General features: G+C 31.7%; 2 protein-coding genes across 5 annotated transcripts; both read right to left on the reverse strand.

The window, feature by feature from the left end:
- Positions 1–1,705: 1,705 nt before the first annotated feature.
- Positions 1,706–3,352, reverse strand: LOC102668305 (chaperone protein DnaJ). Of its 2 annotated transcripts, none has more exons than XM_006604666.4 (5): positions 3,018–3,315; positions 2,796–2,880; positions 2,484–2,557; positions 2,301–2,363; positions 1,706–1,990 (listed from the first exon to the last, which is right to left on the reverse strand). In XM_006604666.4, the coding sequence occupies exons 1-5, from the start codon at positions 3,072–3,074 to the stop codon at positions 1,859–1,861; spliced, it is 411 nt and encodes a 136-aa protein (XP_006604729.1). In that variant the 5' UTR covers positions 3,075–3,315; the 3' UTR covers positions 1,706–1,858. The 2 variants fall into 2 exon arrangements, with proteins under 2 accessions (XP_006604729.1, XP_014627199.1); XM_014771713.3 differs by having other exon boundaries at positions 1,712–1,990; positions 2,301–2,357; positions 3,018–3,352.
- Positions 3,353–5,296: 1,944 nt separating this feature from the next.
- LOC100815713 (kinesin-like protein KIN-14I) lies at positions 5,297–13,174 on the reverse strand. Of its 3 annotated transcripts, none has more exons than XM_006604667.4 (20): positions 13,020–13,174; positions 12,585–12,788; positions 12,198–12,364; positions 11,977–12,120; positions 11,617–11,853; positions 11,446–11,517; positions 11,060–11,128; positions 10,862–10,924; positions 10,642–10,773; positions 10,471–10,552; positions 10,238–10,333; positions 8,388–8,561; positions 8,203–8,309; positions 7,935–8,113; positions 7,607–7,768; positions 7,247–7,500; positions 6,985–7,148; positions 6,699–6,884; positions 5,794–6,287; positions 5,297–5,686 (listed from the first exon to the last, which is right to left on the reverse strand). In XM_006604667.4, the coding sequence occupies exons 2-20, from the start codon at positions 12,700–12,702 to the stop codon at positions 5,557–5,559; spliced, it is 3,030 nt and encodes a 1,009-aa protein (XP_006604730.1). In that variant the 5' UTR covers positions 12,703–12,788; positions 13,020–13,174; the 3' UTR covers positions 5,297–5,556. The 3 variants fall into 3 exon arrangements, with proteins under 3 accessions (XP_006604730.1, XP_006604732.1, XP_014627596.1); XM_006604669.4 differs by lacking the exon at positions 13,020–13,174 and adding an exon at positions 12,905–13,014; XM_014772110.3 differs by lacking the exon at positions 10,862–10,924.
- Positions 13,175–17,988: the final 4,814 nt, after the last annotated feature.

The following is a 17,988-nucleotide window of genomic DNA, read 5'->3' on the forward strand; positions in this document are numbered from 1 at the left end:
GATCATTTAAAAAAATCATAACCTTAAAAAAAATCATTCCAAAGGAGGTGAATATTTTTTACAAATTAAAAGTATCATTACAATTACAATTTTCCCTAAAAATTATTCATGGATCTAATTTAACTATAATGATTCACAATAAACATTTTTTTACTTGAACCTTTCATCAAACATGAGAGTGTAAAAAAGTTATTTATAGTTTATAAAATGAGTATTCTTTTTTTCTTTTAGATTCAATTTAATTTACGAGTTTGTAAAAAAAAAATTTCACAATCATTATAATTTTTTTCAAATTATAATAATTAGTCACAATCTACTATTAACGTTTAGATATATTTGTTGCACTTTTTACACTTTTGAAAATTAAATTTTATATTTTTATCTTTCAAGGACGCATTTGTCAGTAGAGTGAGAAGACGAAAAATAAAAAAAAATATTATATGAAAAATATGCACCTACGTTGACAATCATTTCAGTGACAAATTTGTCCTTGTGTCACATAGACTATTTTATTAATGGTGACGAACGAAAGTTAACAGCCGGATATATTTGTCACACTTTTTATACTTTCATAGACTAAATTTTATATTTTTATCTTTAAAGGACACATTTATCAACAAATTATACATTCAGATTCAAGGACAAAAGTGATTATTTACCTTAAAGTTTATAATTTAAATTGATTTAGACGGACTATATCTCAATAATAATATTTAACAATTCAAAAGTTAATTTTATCCAATTTTATAATGGACCCTAAAGCTTTTATCGTTGTAAACACTTGTAATCAAGTCAAGTGCCAGGTTAAATTTCCCCTAGGGAAGTACTATATCCACTTCCTCACTTTGCTAATACACACTCATCTTTTAATTTTTATTTTAAAAAATGTCCATGATAAATACACTCCCCGTACCATGACATCATCATCATCCAACTTAACAGCCCTTTTTGCTTCTTGCCCCAAAGTCACATGCTTGAGCATGGTGCGGTGTTGCTATTCCATTCTAGATAGGTTTGAAACCTTGGTTTACAAAGGGGCGTTTTTGTTGTTGATTTAAAATGGGTTGTTAGAACAGAGTTATTCAACTCATGGACAAAATATGGTAGGCAAGTGTTTGGGTCTTTTAGAAAACATTCTTATTCAGGTCCATTCAATCAACAACACCATCACAATGATGGCATGAGGCATCATTCAATTAGGCTTGTTTCAAAGGAGCAGTCTATAGCGATTGACGCTTGCGAAAAGCTTCAAGGAGTATATTCCCTTGGCTTGGTCACGGGGAGAAGCAACAATTTTGTGGTCTTTGCCTTTGAAACCATTTAGGCATCTACAGGGAGCCAGGAAAATCCTTCTTCTTTGATCAAGGGTGTGTATTTTTTGGGTATTATTGAAAAAATCATTAAAACAAAGAGAGTTTATTAGTAGGAAGAGGAATGTAAATAGCAATTGCCTTTCCTCTAGTATAATGACCTGGGCCTATTCTCCTTTTCTTCCCGAGAGGGCCTCCATTTTCTTATTATTTGGTTGCATTAGTAATTTGGTATCATAGTTTAGAGGAAAATAAATAAGTTAGTATTATTTATAACTTGATTATTTCTTTTATATTTCATATAAGCCTGCTCTGTTCTCTTTTTGTATTTATTTATTTTCCGAATAAGTAACCCATATATACGCCCAGTGGTAATAGGCAAGTTTAAAAGCAGAAGATATACTGCATGAAATGATGAGATATTATCAATTGATGTGCTACTGCCTGAATGGTGAGAAATTTAACGATATTAATAATTCTCAACTGTGTAAACTACAGATAGATAAATTGTGAGGATCAAAATAATTATTTGAATTGTAACACTGGAATCACAAGATACGTGTCCTTTTTGTAGGACATGGAGATGAATTCCAGCTTAACCCAGACTTTCCCATTCCTTCATTATCTGCCATCATAACCATTAACAATCCTTGAAGATCCTCCAACATGCCTTTCTCATCCTAAAAGAAAATTAAGATCCAAAACGTAATTTAGAACTATTATATTTAAGATGGAAATTAAAAAGCAAAAACTCCTCTCAGTGACTTTAGATGTTAGCAAAGAGTTTACAATGAGTGTCATTTACATGTGGATTGTGGAGTCTTTGTTCTAAAGTTATAAAACCAGATAGAGAAATTTTTAATAAAAAATATATATTTTAATATAAATATATGATTCACACTAATTTAAGTATAGTCTTTGTTTAATAATTCGAAATTAATTTAAACAAAACGGACACTACAGTAAAAGCGGGATTGATATGCAATATACCTTGGGTCTCACTTTCTGCATCGTCGAGGCCATTTCTTGCATGAAATCAACAAATCCCTGTAACTTTCATAGTTGCTAAATTCAGCCACGTACCAAATCTCATATGATAATTAATTAATAATTAACAACAGGAAAAAAAAAAAAAAGTAACGTTTCTTAACTCTTCACCAGGGAAAAACCCACCTCATCATCGTCCTCTCCAATCAGACCAAACAAGCCAGCATCATATATCCTTCTCTTCCCTTTATTGGACAAAACTAGATTTACAGAAGAAAGCAGAGACGATCAGTTACAAACTCATTATAATAGAAATTGCATTATTCACAAATACATAACCTTGAATATATATATATATATATAAGGTTGACAAGGAAAGAAAAGAATGATCGTGTACTGTATTTGATCCGCTTTGCTAAAAAAAACTAACAACTAGCATTTTCTGATATATAAAAAAAAAACACAGATACATAAGCTTAATTTGTTCACGTAAAGCACCTGAATAAGCCTCTTGAACGCGCTGAAATCTCTTTTTAGCTTCTAGTGCAAGCTTTGGGTCCTTGATCCACCTATCAGGATACCACTTCATTTAATCCAAAAGAACAACACAAATGCACCAATTAATTAAAACCCTTGTTAAATAAATAGTAATAATAATATAAACATACATAGTACTTTATATTTATAATGCTTAAGTGCAGGGAATAAATATGGAGATACCAGATCCATCTTACGATAAGCGCGTCGAATTTCGTCGTGCTCGACGGTGCCGAACATATTTGCAACAAGGAAAATCAAAATGTGATACGCGTATATAGTTTATGTTCTTGTTATTTCAGTTTGTAGTCAACAGTTGGAAGAGTCTATAATTATATAAATATTTTGATGCATAAAATATATATAATGTAATGGGAGCTTGTGCTCCTTCCCCAAGTTTAATGTCGAAAAGGTCTGGAAGTGAAAGATCCAAATTGTCCAGCCTGAAAGTTCCAGAGATTTTCTTTTGGGTCTTCCACATCCACAAGTTGAATGACTAATAAATGCTCTAAGGTTTCACCACAAATCGTTATTGTCCATTGCCTAGCCACGTAAATTAAATTGAAATATTTTGTTTCTCTCCTTAATTCGTTCACCAATAAATGTAAAAACTGAAAAAAGAAAAAAGTTATGGTCCTCCTAGTTACTTATTTATGTGGCCATCTAAGCCTTCGTCTCCATCTTTCCAGTAGAGTAGAAGTGTGATTAGAAAATTCATTTAAATTTGTTTTGCATAAATATTTCAGAGTGTTTGTCAAAATAGTTTATTATTAGCTGCTTATTTATTTATTCTCTTTTAGAAAAAAGCTGTTTATTTATTGGAATTTTCACGATGGTTTATGAAAAATAAATTATAACTTATGTGAAAAAGTTTAATCTTCTTATCTCCTCTGTAATTATAGAATTAATTTAAATTTATACATAAGTGCTTATATGATAACCACTTAATAAATAGTGTTAAATTAAGTTGTTTATTCTAACACTCTCTTCTTATCACTTGTAAGTTACTATAAGTTTGGGTATGTAAAATTACCCTTTTTTTTCTCTTTTGAATTTTTACTTTGTTAGATATTGGAAAATGTATGTAACGTTTGTGCGTCACTTGAGTTTAGCCTTCGAATTGAGTGAATATATACATAAATAAAAACATCATTCATTCATGGTTTATTAATATTATGAGTTTTATTTTCATAAAGTATTAATGTAAAAACTTTTATATTATCAATTAAGTAATAGTTGGCTGTGCAGTAAAAAAAATGATTAGTAGTTGTAATATATAGTATTTTTAAAATAATGACTACAAAACTCAATAATCTTATGGCATATAATAATTTATAATTAAATATAAAAAGTAATTATAGTGTCAGTGTGTCTACTATTAATGGTGATTATATTTTTATCAATTTATTTTGATCCATTGGTTAATACGATTGTACATTTTTTACATACATTTTATCAATTTATTTTTGTCTTAATGTGATTACATTCTAGTTGAGGGGCTTCATTTTGTAGCCCATATGCTTAAATCCAATTCCTAATTTTCCCAGCCATATTTCATCATTCGGCTCTTAAACAGTGACACAATTCAACTTTGGGGGTGGACGAAGATTTTGGGGTTGCTCCAAGCGCAGAAGCCGTCATTTGCTTTTCTTTTTTCTTGGTAAGCTGCATTATTTGATCTCTGTTTGCAACTTGTTGCTTTTGGTCATTTGTTTGCAATTTATTCCATAATATGCAATTAATATCCACTTTTTAATTTTTAAATTTAATAACTCGACTCCTTATGAAAACACAGACACTCATGCTGCAAAATTCTTGTTTAAATTATTGTTATGGAATAATGAGAAATGTATATTTGTCAAGTGATATCAAGCTCTTTCGAGAATTACTTGGCTTCGAAGTTGAATCCCATCTAGGCATTCTACTTGTCCTTTGACCAACCCTTGTTAGGCCGTAGCAGCATGTCAAGGCGTGTTAGAACGAAGCTGAATATATTAAATAAAATGATTACTGTTTATATTTGATATGTTTGGTTATATTCCACTAAAAAAAATTTAGAAAGAAAGAATAAAAACAAGTCATTCCATTATATTTTCTTTGTATGCCAAAGGCAAACCTATTCGGTTAATAAAATGTGTCAACTAACTTAGTTGACAAAGTTGATTTTAAGTATATGTAATTAAAGTTGATTTTAAGTCATTCCCACTATACTACAACGACAGTTAAACTATGCCTTCTTCCATATATTTTCAAATCAAGCATGTGCTTTTATTCTAGAAATTTTCTTTCCTTGACAAAGCTCATAAAGAAAAATGTATTTTTTTATTTTTCGTTGGCACGCATATAAAAGCATTCTCAACGTGCATAATCCAAAGAAAGAAAGAAAGAGAAACGTGATTTGAAAAGAAAAAAAAATCTTACGAAGGAGAAAAGGGGGATGGGGGTAGAGATAAGGAAATTGATTTGTACAAATAAAAAATCATTGCAGTGTTAGGAGTTTCATTTTTTTACATCCCCTAAAAATCTAGTGTGGAGTAAAATAAAAGAATGTCATGATACAAACAAAGCAACAAGCGCTATTGCTCCATTATCCGTGTGATTACAAAATACAAACCAAGAAAAAAATTATAACAATCTCTCTCTCTCTCTCGTCGATCTAAAAAATTATAAAAGAATCATAATATAAACAATCACTCTCTTTACCTTTTCAGTAAAAACACGTTTATTTTCTACTCCCAGTTCTACGTTTCACGTCAACTGGAGCTGTATGCCTCCCTGTTCGATGTGGGACACCATTTGAGTTTTTCAATGAAGGTGAAGGACCTAGAGGAGAAGAATGAACAGCACTCTTGCTGCAAATTTGCAAAAAAAATATTTATCAACATCCAATGGATACTATACATAATTTTATAAAAAAAATATGAAATAGACTTTAGTAGAGTACAAATTTATGCATTACCTCAACTCAGGGCTGTTTTTTGCTGCCTTAGACCTCATAGTCTTTGATCCAATTCCATTGGTCACGCTGCTAAGTTTGGAATGATTAAATTGCCAAAGTAAGTCAGGTTCTGAGGAATCACTGGTTGCAGCATCAAGCTCATCCATGTCATCTGAACCGGCAATGTTAAACTGATTGGCTCCCATGAACATATTATCGGATTGTTCTGAGTACATTTTGGGAGAATCTTTGAGGTATTTCTGATAAAAGGCCTCAGATAAGTTCCCATTGCTTGCTGCTTGCCAACATCCCAAGAGGTTCTCAGTTTTGTTTACATCTTGCTTGTTGACCATGACCTTATCAACCCATTCTCCAGAACCACCAGATTCTTTGTCATCCTCCCCATAGTTTTGTGCAAGACTATTGTTCACTGGGGGCCATGATGGTGAATTTGCTGATATCTCATCAAAATCAAAGCTCTGAGTTTTGAGCCTCACTGTGGTATTACTCCGAAGCTGCAGGATGAATCAAATTCCATCTCAGTTCAACATGGAATAGTAATAATAATAACTTAACAAATTTTTAATAATGCCTCACTGTGATACTACTTAAAATGATAAATGTGTCTCAGAACATTTCATGCATGAATTGGCCCACAACTTTTATTAGTAAACACGTTTGTTCTACTTCCTAAACAAAGTAAAGTAAATAGTTGATTGAGTAAACAGATGAGTACTTTGATGATCCCATTGAATTATTAGTAACCATGTGTGTGTTCAAAAATCATATCAAATTTTTCTAAAATAAATTCTCTACACTATATTAGGATTTCTGTTTTCCTACAAGCATTAAATCATTTTGCACAAATAATAAATTAAAATGATTTATCAACATAAGAAAACCGCAAGCAAAAGAAGTACACATACTTCTATGTTGCCAACCTCAACCATTGGTTGCCGGCATCCAAGCTGATCCACAGCGTCAGGACCTCGCTGGTTTATATGATAAGGTGATAGCTCACTAGCCTTTGTTCTATGTTTTTCAGAGCTGCCCAAAAAAGAATGTTCTGATTCTCCTTCCTTTCTTGCCAGTGCTGCCTTGAGGCTGGCAATCTGAAACACAATTCAATAGTTAGACTTGATCGAAGTGGAAAAATGGAATTACTAAGGTTATTTATGAACAGAACCAGAAACTTTAGATTTGACAATCAACCTGTTCTTTGAGTTCTTTAACATCTGCACTATCTTTGTTTACTCGAGCAGCACCAAGTTCAACTGTGGCAACTCTTTCAGCAAATTTTAAGGTACTAATTGTTTCTCCAATAGCATCACTCTCTGGACTTATGTGAACAAACATTAGTGTCTTAGCCTGTCCTCCTGAAACAAACCAAACCAACATTATCAGAATTCCTAGGAATTGTACAACTTAAGGACAGAAAAGAATATAGCTGGAAAACCAACTTCTTAAACCTTACCAAGTGAATCTTGGAGTAGTTGTGTGAGTTTACTATTTCTGTAAGGTACGTGAGAGTTTTTCTGAGCAAGGGAAGCAATGACATCTCCCAAAGCTGAAAGAGATTTGTTAATATGCTGTGCTTCTTTAAGTCTATCTCCTGTAGCCTCAGACTTATCCACTCTCTCACTTCCTGCCAAGTCAACCAAATGCATGCATCCACGAAGGATTGCTCCAGATGCCAAATCTCTTCCTTGAACATGAACAGTCAAGCAACTGCCAAATTGATATTTGGAAGAAGACAATGGTTAATTGTGTCCAAGAAATATCATCACAAAAACAAGAGTGAAGAGCAAGAAAGTGAATATAAAAAATACCACACCTATGAGATCGGCTACTGCGGTCATTAAGGGCTGTTGCTCCAACAGCACGGTTCCTTTGACCAAGGTTCATTAGTTCAATAACATCAATAGTAGATGATACAGGGACAAGGCTTGCATCTGGCACGCTGAGTCCTTTTTGTGAACTACTTCGAATTTCTAATGTATCAATAGTTAAGGGCAGCACAATCAATGCTATGTGTGTTCTATAATATGTATAAATAGTCGATAGTGCATCCTGATTAAAACTTGTTTTCATTTATTAAGGGCAGCAGTAATTTTTGAGGTTATACAAAACCAAAGAGAATCAATTAACTGGTAAAAGGATATCTTTTGTTTGTTCCATCAGTGACCAGCAGATCCCTGACTTGCTCATTGTAAATCTCAATCATTTGAACAGAAACGTCATAGTGGACAGTGTCCCTCCTTTGATCTGCTATAAGAAACAAATCACTTAGAGCCCTGTAATTTACACCTTGGCTTTTCTCTGTGATCTCTTTGGGTCCAGTCTACATGTTAAAAACATAAATCAGCAAATGATCATTAAAAATTTCATATTTTTTCTGCTTACATTGAAAAAAGTGCATATGGATCCTACCATAGTGTAAGTTTTTCCTGATCCTGTTTGGCCATATGCAAATATGCAAACATTAAAACCATCAAGAACAGACCTAACGAGTGGCTGCATATCTAGGAAGACCTCGGCTGCAACAGAAGAGAAAATTTTCAATTTCACTAAAACTATAAATCCTGGATATAATTGAAACCAAAAAGCAAACCAACCTTGGGTAGCAGATGGTCCAAAAATTTTGTTAAAGTTGAAGGACCTTCGTCCCTTCCCATTCTTTGAAGGAATATTAACTGTGATGGTTCCATCTTCTATATTTTCCACTGCACTCAAATGGTTTGATTGTCCAGGAAAGAAGGGTCTTACTCGACAGTACACCCTAATACTTCCTGATGGAACAAAGTTACTCATCTTAATTCACTTGTTAGACAAGTGACTTCAATAACTTAAAAAGGAAGATGAATTAAGTTTTAAAATTTTCCCCTAATAAACTTTAATTATCTCTTTAAATAATATATGACAAATTTAATATGAAGAAGAAGAAAAATTTAATCGATGTTCTTTAAATGCGCAAGACAAAATTAAATTGCAATAATATAAATCAGATAAGGGAAGTGAGAATTACAAACTCAGTTTATATTGGTTCGGTCACTTTTCGTCCTCAAGTAACTCACTTGAGATTTACATTATCCTTGTAAAATTCTTTTACAACTTCTCAACCACCTAGGGATCCCTTTTTCTTGTGTTCAGAAAAAACTCACAAATCAAGAGACTCACAACTCTATGTTTTGTGACTTAGTTGTTGTGACTTAGTTCTTTCTCTTACGTGGGTGTCAAATGGGGAGAGAGACTCATGTAAGAGGTAAAGGGTATATTTTTTCCTGAAAACTATTAAGCAATAAATTGCAAAACTTAAAGGGGGAGTACTCGTCTCGCAAATAGAATATTTTTTAACCATGCTTTCAGATTGTTGTCATCATCAAAAAGGGAGAGAATGTGATTGCATATGTATAAAGGTTTTGATGATGTCAAAGATAGAAGTAACTCAAGTTTATTACAAGTTCAAGTCAAAATCAAGTAAACAAAAGATCAAAAACTTAATTTTCAAATTTCATATAAAAAGTTTTTAAATATTTTTAACACTTATTGAAAAAGTTCTTTTTACTGGTAATCGATTACCAGGAGCTTCAATTACCAAAAGCCAAATTATTTTAAAAAGCTTTTCAGGAAGTTTGAATTTGAATTTTAAGAAGCTATAATCGATTACATTCAAATTGAAAAGACATGACTCCTCATTAAGTAATTGTGTAATCAAGTACCAAAGATCTATAATTGATTACCAGTGAGAAAATTTCAAAAATAACTCTGAAAAGTCACATCCTTCCATGAATTTTTGAAAAGTCACCAAAAGCCTATAAATATGTGACTTGTCTACGAAAATTTTCAGAGTGTTTTTCAGAACCTCATTGTCTTATTCTCTCAAAAACAAACATTTGGTCAAACACTTGCAAATCAATTAAGGATTCTTCTAAGTTCTTCAATTTGTATTATTCTTCTCTAGAATAGAGATGAAGTTTCGTACTTAAAAAGAACTATAGTTGTGATCAAGAGAGATTGTGAGTCTCTTGATTTATGAGTTTTTTTTTTAACACATGGAAAAGAGATCTCTAGGTGGTTCAGAAGTTGTAAAAGAATTTTACAAGTGAAAATCTAAAGTGAGTTGCTTGAAGACTGGACGACGTAGACAGGAAAAGTGATCGAATCAGTATAAATTGAGTTTATAATTTTTTCTTCCCTCATCTGATTTACATTATTGCAATTTAATTTTGTCTTGCGCATTTAAAGAGCATCGATTAAATTGTTTATTTCTTCTTTTTCTGCATATTAAATTTGTCATATGTTATTTAAAGAGAGAATTAAAGTTTGTTTTAAAAAAAATTTAAAACTTAATTCACCCCTTTTAAGTTATTGAGACCACTTGTATAACAAATTTTGGGATTAAAAAAATAAGAAAGGCATAAAGGCGTGAACCAAAAGCAACAAACCAACCAGTGATATTTATTACCCTTAAGATCCTGGACTTGATTGTATAGTTTGCGATTTTCTTCAAGAACTCTATGATATCCAGAAGCAGCATTAGCTAAGCCATGAATGTGCGTGCCTGGTATTACACATATTCAAGCTAATTAGTTACTTCTGGTAGTTAGCTTTCTACATTATTAATCAATCAGCAGGCAACAAAAAAAGGAGGAGAACAATAGAGCAAAAAACTTAAAATGAAAAATCACATATCCTTACCAAGATTGGAGAAGTCTTCGTGAAATTTCATTTGCATGAACTGCATACCATCTTTTGTGGAGTGAAGACTATGCCTTAGCTCCTACAATAAAATCAAGAACGGAAATATTTTAACTAACGTAGTAAGAAATTGCAAAGATTAAACATGATAAATATGAACTCATTCTCTACCTGAATTTCTCTTTGCTGCTGGTCGAAGAGCATTTGCTGCTTCATAAGTTGCCTTTGTGTTACCATAGTAGCAACTTCATTTTTATTAATGCAATCCTCTTTTTTCGTTACCACATGAATCTTCTTCTCCCCCTAATCACAAAATAGATGACTATAAGAATTAAAGCATTTTCAAGTTTAACTCAAGGTCCTGGAATATGTTAAACGCAAGGCATGTTACCTTTTTATCTGCCATAGCAGACCCGTTGCTCTGAGAAACGGGATCTCTTGAAGTTACTTTTGTCTAGGAAGTTACATGATAAGGACGAAAATCAACTTAAGAGCAAGTACTCTCTTGGAATGGGCTACATAACTAATAATATGACCAGCCAATTACCTAAAAACTAAGGACATTATGAGAAGGTGAAAATTGTCATACCTGTTCACCTTGGCTTGCAATTCGTTGCTCAAACTCCTCTACAACCTTGTTTAAAACAGATTCCACCAACTGTTCCATGCAGAAGAATAAAAATATTACAAATAAACAACTAGTTTCAAAGGCACTCTTGCTCAGTGTTATGAATGACTATTCTGGAACTGATGCAGCAGGAGTCTAATGATGGGACTGTGAATGTGACATTGTTTCATGATAATAATGTTATAATTTTCAAAAGCTTTTTTTTAATATGATAGAGGCAAAAGAGACTAAAGTAAAACTAACAGATTCATAATCTATATAAGGTGCAAGTGTCTAGCTTAATTAGTATAGTTGTGAACTGTGATGAAATTCAATTGTGAAACACATAAAGTTACATATTCCCATACAGTTGGAACTTCTTCTGGCTTCTTATCCGATAAAATTGCCCGAACAAGCATACTCAAAGAGTGGGAACCAGACTGCAATTATAGAAATATAAAAAATTTCAGTAGTTATGCTTTCTGTTAGCTACACACAAGTCCAGAGCAGGTACAAATGTCAAGAACCAAGATACCTACCATTTTAATAGACTCGACGTCAGAATTAAAAGCAGCAATAGATTTATCATTGAGCGACGAAGTCCTTGACAAGGAATTAGTAAATGGATCCGAATTTTTTCTCACAAAAGATTTTGAAGTCACAGTGGGTTTGAGATTTCCACCAAATTTCCACACACCATTTGACCCGCTCATTTTCCATTCACTGTAAGATTTCAGGGCCAACACGCAATTGACAATCCTAGATGATTTTCCTCCCTAAAATAACAAATAATTCAGTAGAAAACCAAAACCAGTGTTATTAACAATGGAATTCACCATGATACAAATTGGTTACTTAAATAATAGTCGTAATAAGTATCTAATGCTTTATTCACATACTTGTTCCAGATCAGATGCCTCAAAGGTAGGAATTCCAATTTCTTGGACAGCTACCAGAAAATTCCTCACGTTTTCAAAATACTGATATGCGGTTAATGGTGCCCCATCAGGGATCAATGCAGAATCAACAGGACTCTCCACAACCTTAAAAAGAAGAATACACTGTAAACAAACAAAAACCAAAATCTTGGAAAATTAAACTAAACAATGATCCGACTCACCTTGGGAACAGCCCCGGATTGAACTTTATTAATAACATTACAGAGAATAATCCCACTTCTCAAACCAAGCCTAAACTCTTCCTCAGAGGGCTCTGCTGGTAAATCTTTGGCTGCTACAACTCCAACCATTTTTCTCAACCACCCCGCCGCTTCATATCTTCTTGATGCTGCAATGTAAAGAATTTTTCATTTCAGGATAACTGATACAAAACCCAGATACCTTTAACAAATTGAAACTCATCAAAATTCAGTCAAACTCAAAGCAGCCACCACAGACAAAAAAAATGCTAAAAGATGAATTTTCACACGTTATTATTATTATTATGAGCAATTCCAAAACTGAATTTTGATGGAACCCCAGAAAAAATAATAATAATGGGAAGGTACCAGCTTCTTCAGCTTTCCTAGATTCCAAATCAAGATCTTTGAGGCGAGGACCGTGCTGCTGAAGCACGTCCTCCACCACTGATGCCACAGAAAAGAACAACGCCGCCTCTGCCGCCATAACATGAACCACGAGAAAGAGTTGTTGTTGTTATTAAGAATGATATCCCTCACCACAGACCAAGAAGCTCATCAACATTGCACAATCTGATCCATGGGGTGGAGGAGGAAGAGAAAGCAGGGTTAGATATGCAGAGAGAAACAAAAGAAAAAAAAAAGAATCTGATGTGAGGAACAGAGAATGAAGGAAGAAAGAAAAGAACAAGTTTTAAAAGCGTGTGATCGTTTTGTCTCTGATATCATGATGCTATTCTATTGAGTGTTGTTGAGATTTCTTTCTTTCTTTTTTTCTCTTTCCATCTATGTTAGTTCCATTACCTTTAGCTTTTCTCTTTTGTTCTCACCCTACAGATACAGATACGAAGTGGTACAACACAAGAGGGGAGAGGTAGTAGTTAGTTCGCTTTCAGTATCAAAATCCGCTTTATACTCACCACTCTCTCCTCTTTCCCACCTCCTCAACTCCGAACCTACTACCATACCTCACTCTTTCAAACTCCCACTTCACTAAATTTAAGATTTTTGCTTTCCTTAGTAATTGTTTCCCAAGCCCCACTTCGTTTCTAGGCGCTTGCATTTCACGCACTACTTTTTTTTTTTTTTAAAGCTAACTTACTTTTTAAGTTTTTTTTTTTTGTAGTTTGTTTTAAGGCCTCCTTGGCCTATTTGGGTGAGATAAGTTTGTGTCTACAGACTTTTCGTGATTTAAACTAGGACATCATCTCCACTCCTATTTTTATTTTATTTTTACCAAAAAAGTTTGTTTTTTTATGTGTAAAAGTTTCATTTTTATTCCTTAATTTTAATCTATTTAATTAACTTTTTCAGTTGAGTGACATGTTACAAACTATGAGATGTCATGTTATATAGGAATTTGTCACATATCATCCAATCGATTAAGACTATGTTTTGAATATCGTTTGAATCACATTCAGTAGTTTTGTAAATTTTGAGATAAAAATACAGATTTGCGCAAGAGACATGAAATATTGACATTCAGACACTAATTAGCATGAAAAACTAAAACATAAAGATCAACTTGCTCTAATAGATTAAGAGGGCAAAGTGAAATTTATTTATTTTGAAAAATCAAACTTAAACCAAAAATAAGATAAAAGATGAAAATAATATTTTAATTTCTTTTTAAAATATTCACTTGGTCTTTATAATTGTTCCAGTTTTAATTCTTAATTAATTATTGTTTTAGTACTCTTTTATAAGAAACTGTGTATAGTTCCAATTTTTTTAGCAACTTATTATTTTAAGAAAATTTTTGTGGCTGTTTTACAGAGACTATAACTTAAAATAAAATAAAATAATTATAAGAAAAAAGTAATTAATTAGTTTAAATTTTTTTTCTCTTCTTGAAAAGATCTATTGAATGTAGATTGGTGGTGATTTATGTTGGATACTAGTCTGTCTAAAAGGGATATTATGGTTGGATTTTAGGATCCCACAGGAAAAGAATGTGCTAGATCTTCTCGGCTTAGGCTTGCTTCAGCTTGCAAATAAATCACTGCCACCTTTATTTACAGATTCGTTTGTCAAAACTCATAACTATTTGTACTACTGCTGAGAAGAAACAAATACAAAGCAAAAGAGACCATCAATAATAATAATATCTCTCAAAAGGAAACCCAATGATTTATTTTTTCGGTTACAAACGCATGCAGTGATTTATTTGAAACAATATTCATGATGTTGTTTAACCAATTAAAGGATTACTCGACTTTGGTTATATGAAAATGTTAATAATTTATATGATTCTTTAGTTTTGGTAATATTATCAAGTGGCCAGACCAACCATTAGCTGATAATTTTGAGTCATTATTATTATAAGCTCCGTTTCTACTGTTCCATTGAGATTCATCAACTTATCCTCATTCCCCCACCAACTTTATCAAAACCTACTTGGTCACATGAATACTTGTCATCGATCGTTCCCTCCCTAATTATTTTCTTCTCTTTGATTCCAAGTTTCCAGCTTAAGAATTTCGTACAAAAGGAAACATATGAATGTTGCACGTATAAACAATGTGTTTCGGGCATGACCCAGTCTTGTTGTATTGGTTGTCGACGTAACCTTTTATTCTTAAACAAATTCAAGTGCATAATTTAAATGTTGGAACATTATGACAGTCACTTAATATCAAAACTGCTTACGTGATCCTTTCCTTTTTCTATTTTTCTATATATAATGTGCAACCGAAGAGAATTAAAGTAAAGCAAAAATAGAATAATCCAGGAAAAGAAAAGTGAAATGTCATCTTGCCTAACTTAACGGAATAAAAACCCTCCTTTGGGGTTAAAAAAAATCATAATTCCTAAAAGTTCTGTGAGAGGGTGGGGGTGGTTGGGTTTGTTTGCTTCAACAATGCTCTGTCAATGATGTATTAATTTAGTAAAACTTAAAACATTGAAAAAAAATTATTGTGGTTAAAAAACTATTAGCCGAAAGCTGTCCCTGTTCTGTATTAAAAATATTTGGCAATTATTGAACTGATTGATAAATGTAAATGATATGAAAGGATCTATACATATAACTTTTATATAAATTACTTTTTTAATTTTATAAGAATCAAGTTAGAGATTTTGTTTAGCCCTTTGTATAAGAATTAATCTAGTATGTGTCATGTATTTATTTATTTTTACAAAAATATATTTAGTTATGAATTGTTTATGCAAGTTCAATAAATAATAAGTAGGATACATTAATATCATAAGTTTTAATTGGAGAGTCTAAATTTACCTTGGTGGAGTATTTTGACAACTTTAGTTTGTCTTTTCAAATGCATAGCGGATAAAAATAAAGTAATAAATATATTATTGACTAGAAAGTTAAAAGAATTAAATTTGAAGATATATGAGTAATGGTGTAAATTTATAATAACTTAGCATTTTGTTCAACCAACTGAGTTAGATATTATTGATGGATATTTGTTGTCTAAAAATAATATTCATCATTATCGCCTTTAAAAAAAGGAAAGATATGTCGAGGAAATTAGTTTTTCTATTTTTCAAGGGATAGGTACCCTTAAAACAAATAGTGAGATATTAAGAAAGAAAATATTAAAGAGACTGTCTTAAAAGAAATTTTATTTCTTGGGGCACAGTGTAATTTAAAGAAAAATTATTAAAATATCAAGTGTAAAAAATAATAAAAATATAAGTTATAAGCTTGTATATTACTTTGAGTAGCATAGACAAAATTATATATATATATATATATATATATATATATATATATATATATATATTAGTGGAATAAACCTGCTATTTACTAAATGCTTTTTATTTGAAATTGTTTTGAATACATATAATCTTTCGAGATTGGTCCAAAGATTGTTCATAACTAGTTCATTCAAGTGTGCATTTTGTATGTTTCTTTAGGCATTTGAGGGTTTTATCCCCGAGTTGAGGAGCAACTATTAGCATCATGGGAGTGCCTTAGTGTAATTATGTCCTTCTTTTTAGCTTTCAGCTTCCACAATTCATGACACCCACCAAAAATTATCAATAACAAACCAAATTCAACAACCAACCTAGGGTATAGGTCAATTTTATTGTCGATAATAACTTGGTCTAAAGAGGTAGGTCTAAATTTGAGCCAACGCAACTTTTCAACCCCAAATCCAAAAGGTGACTAAGGCAAAAAAAATCAACATATTCACTAGCTAAGAAGCTCAAGAAAGTACACAAACCTTCAACCTCAAGCATAAGGACAAATGATGCCTAAAATCGAGCTATAAATAGACTAAAAAGCTTGAAAGGATATATGTTACTTGAACCTTGAGTCCAAGGACACAAACTTAAAATTAAGCTATAAATCAACTAATGAAAGTGCTCAAAAGGGTATATACAACCCTCCAAACTTGAGCCTAAGGATAAATGAAGTTTAAAGCTAAATAACTCAGAAAGATATACATGTCTCCAACCTTGAGACTTAAAGTAAATAAAGCTTAAAATTGAGCTACAAGTAAGCTAAAGTACTTAAAAAGATATATAGTAAAAAAAAATGTAAGAAAATTAAATGAGCTATAATACAATTAAAATGAATAATCAAACCATAATTTAAGTCTAGTTATGCTTTTGTTATTAAAAAGTATAATTTTTAGCATTTTTATATTATTAAATAAATTTATACGAGTCTCATTAAATAATTTAAAGCATATTTCCTAGTCTCTATTTAACAAGATCAATATAAACTTTTTACAATATTAAAAAGATGATTTTAAAAATTATTTCGATCGAAGAATATGCTATTCAGCATATATATTAACATCCCTTTTTCTAATGCAAGACTAAGATGATGACGATGAAAATGATGATTATTTTGTTACGCTAAGATGATTGTGTTCGGCTTTATGGTTGAGACTCGGAATACCTAATCGCTCTTTTTGCTAATTAATTAAAGAACAAATTAACTACAAGCCTCCCAATGGTAACTGATGAATTCGTATGCCACACAATGTGTTTGCGGTTAAGTTTCCAAGTCAGGAAAGTACATAGACACAAAGAATTTGCCACGTAGCACCAACGCTGGCTTGAGCAAGTTTAAAAAGGTTGAAAGCAAACATTCATAAAGTTCACATCGTATATTATAATCTCTAATAGCCCATCTAGTAGTAACTTGGAAATGAACAGGTCATGCAACCATACAATTTGGTAGACATTCTCTTTCGATCGGTAAGTGCAATGGTTGTTGGGAAACAGTTATCTCCCCAGGCTTCAAATTAAAACCAAGATAATGATACACAATGCAACAACTAGTACATATAACAATATATGATACAGAATTACAGGAACATGATAAATATTACTAAAAACTCCAAGCTACTAAAAGCATGAGACATATATCTAGTACATATAACAATATATGTTCTTGTTTTATTATTATATTAGTTGAATGAAAATTAAAAAGAAATGCTTATTTTAAAGTATATTATAAATTTCAATTAAAAACTATTGCAATATTTGCTTATGAAAGACTAATAAAGGTCCCCTTTATAGAAGTGATAGAGCTCAGGGACATACCAATCTTACAAGCAATCAGGTTTTATCTTTGCATATCGAAAATAATTTTTTTATTGGTTATATCTGCTCCTATTAATTAAGACAAATTAATATGACAATTAATTAAGAAACACGGTTGAAATTTGAAAATACTCTCAATTTATACAAACAAAAATATTTCCTGAATTGAACCTTTTCTTTTTTGTGAATATAGTTAAAAGTATTTTAAAAACTTGTAAAATGTCAAAATAGATCATGATCTATGAAGATTTAA

Source organism: Glycine max, chromosome 19, assembly GCF_000004515.6.
Source record: "Glycine max cultivar Williams 82 chromosome 19, Glycine_max_v4.0, whole genome shotgun sequence".
NCBI lineage: Eukaryota > Viridiplantae > Streptophyta > Magnoliopsida > Fabales > Fabaceae > Glycine > Glycine max.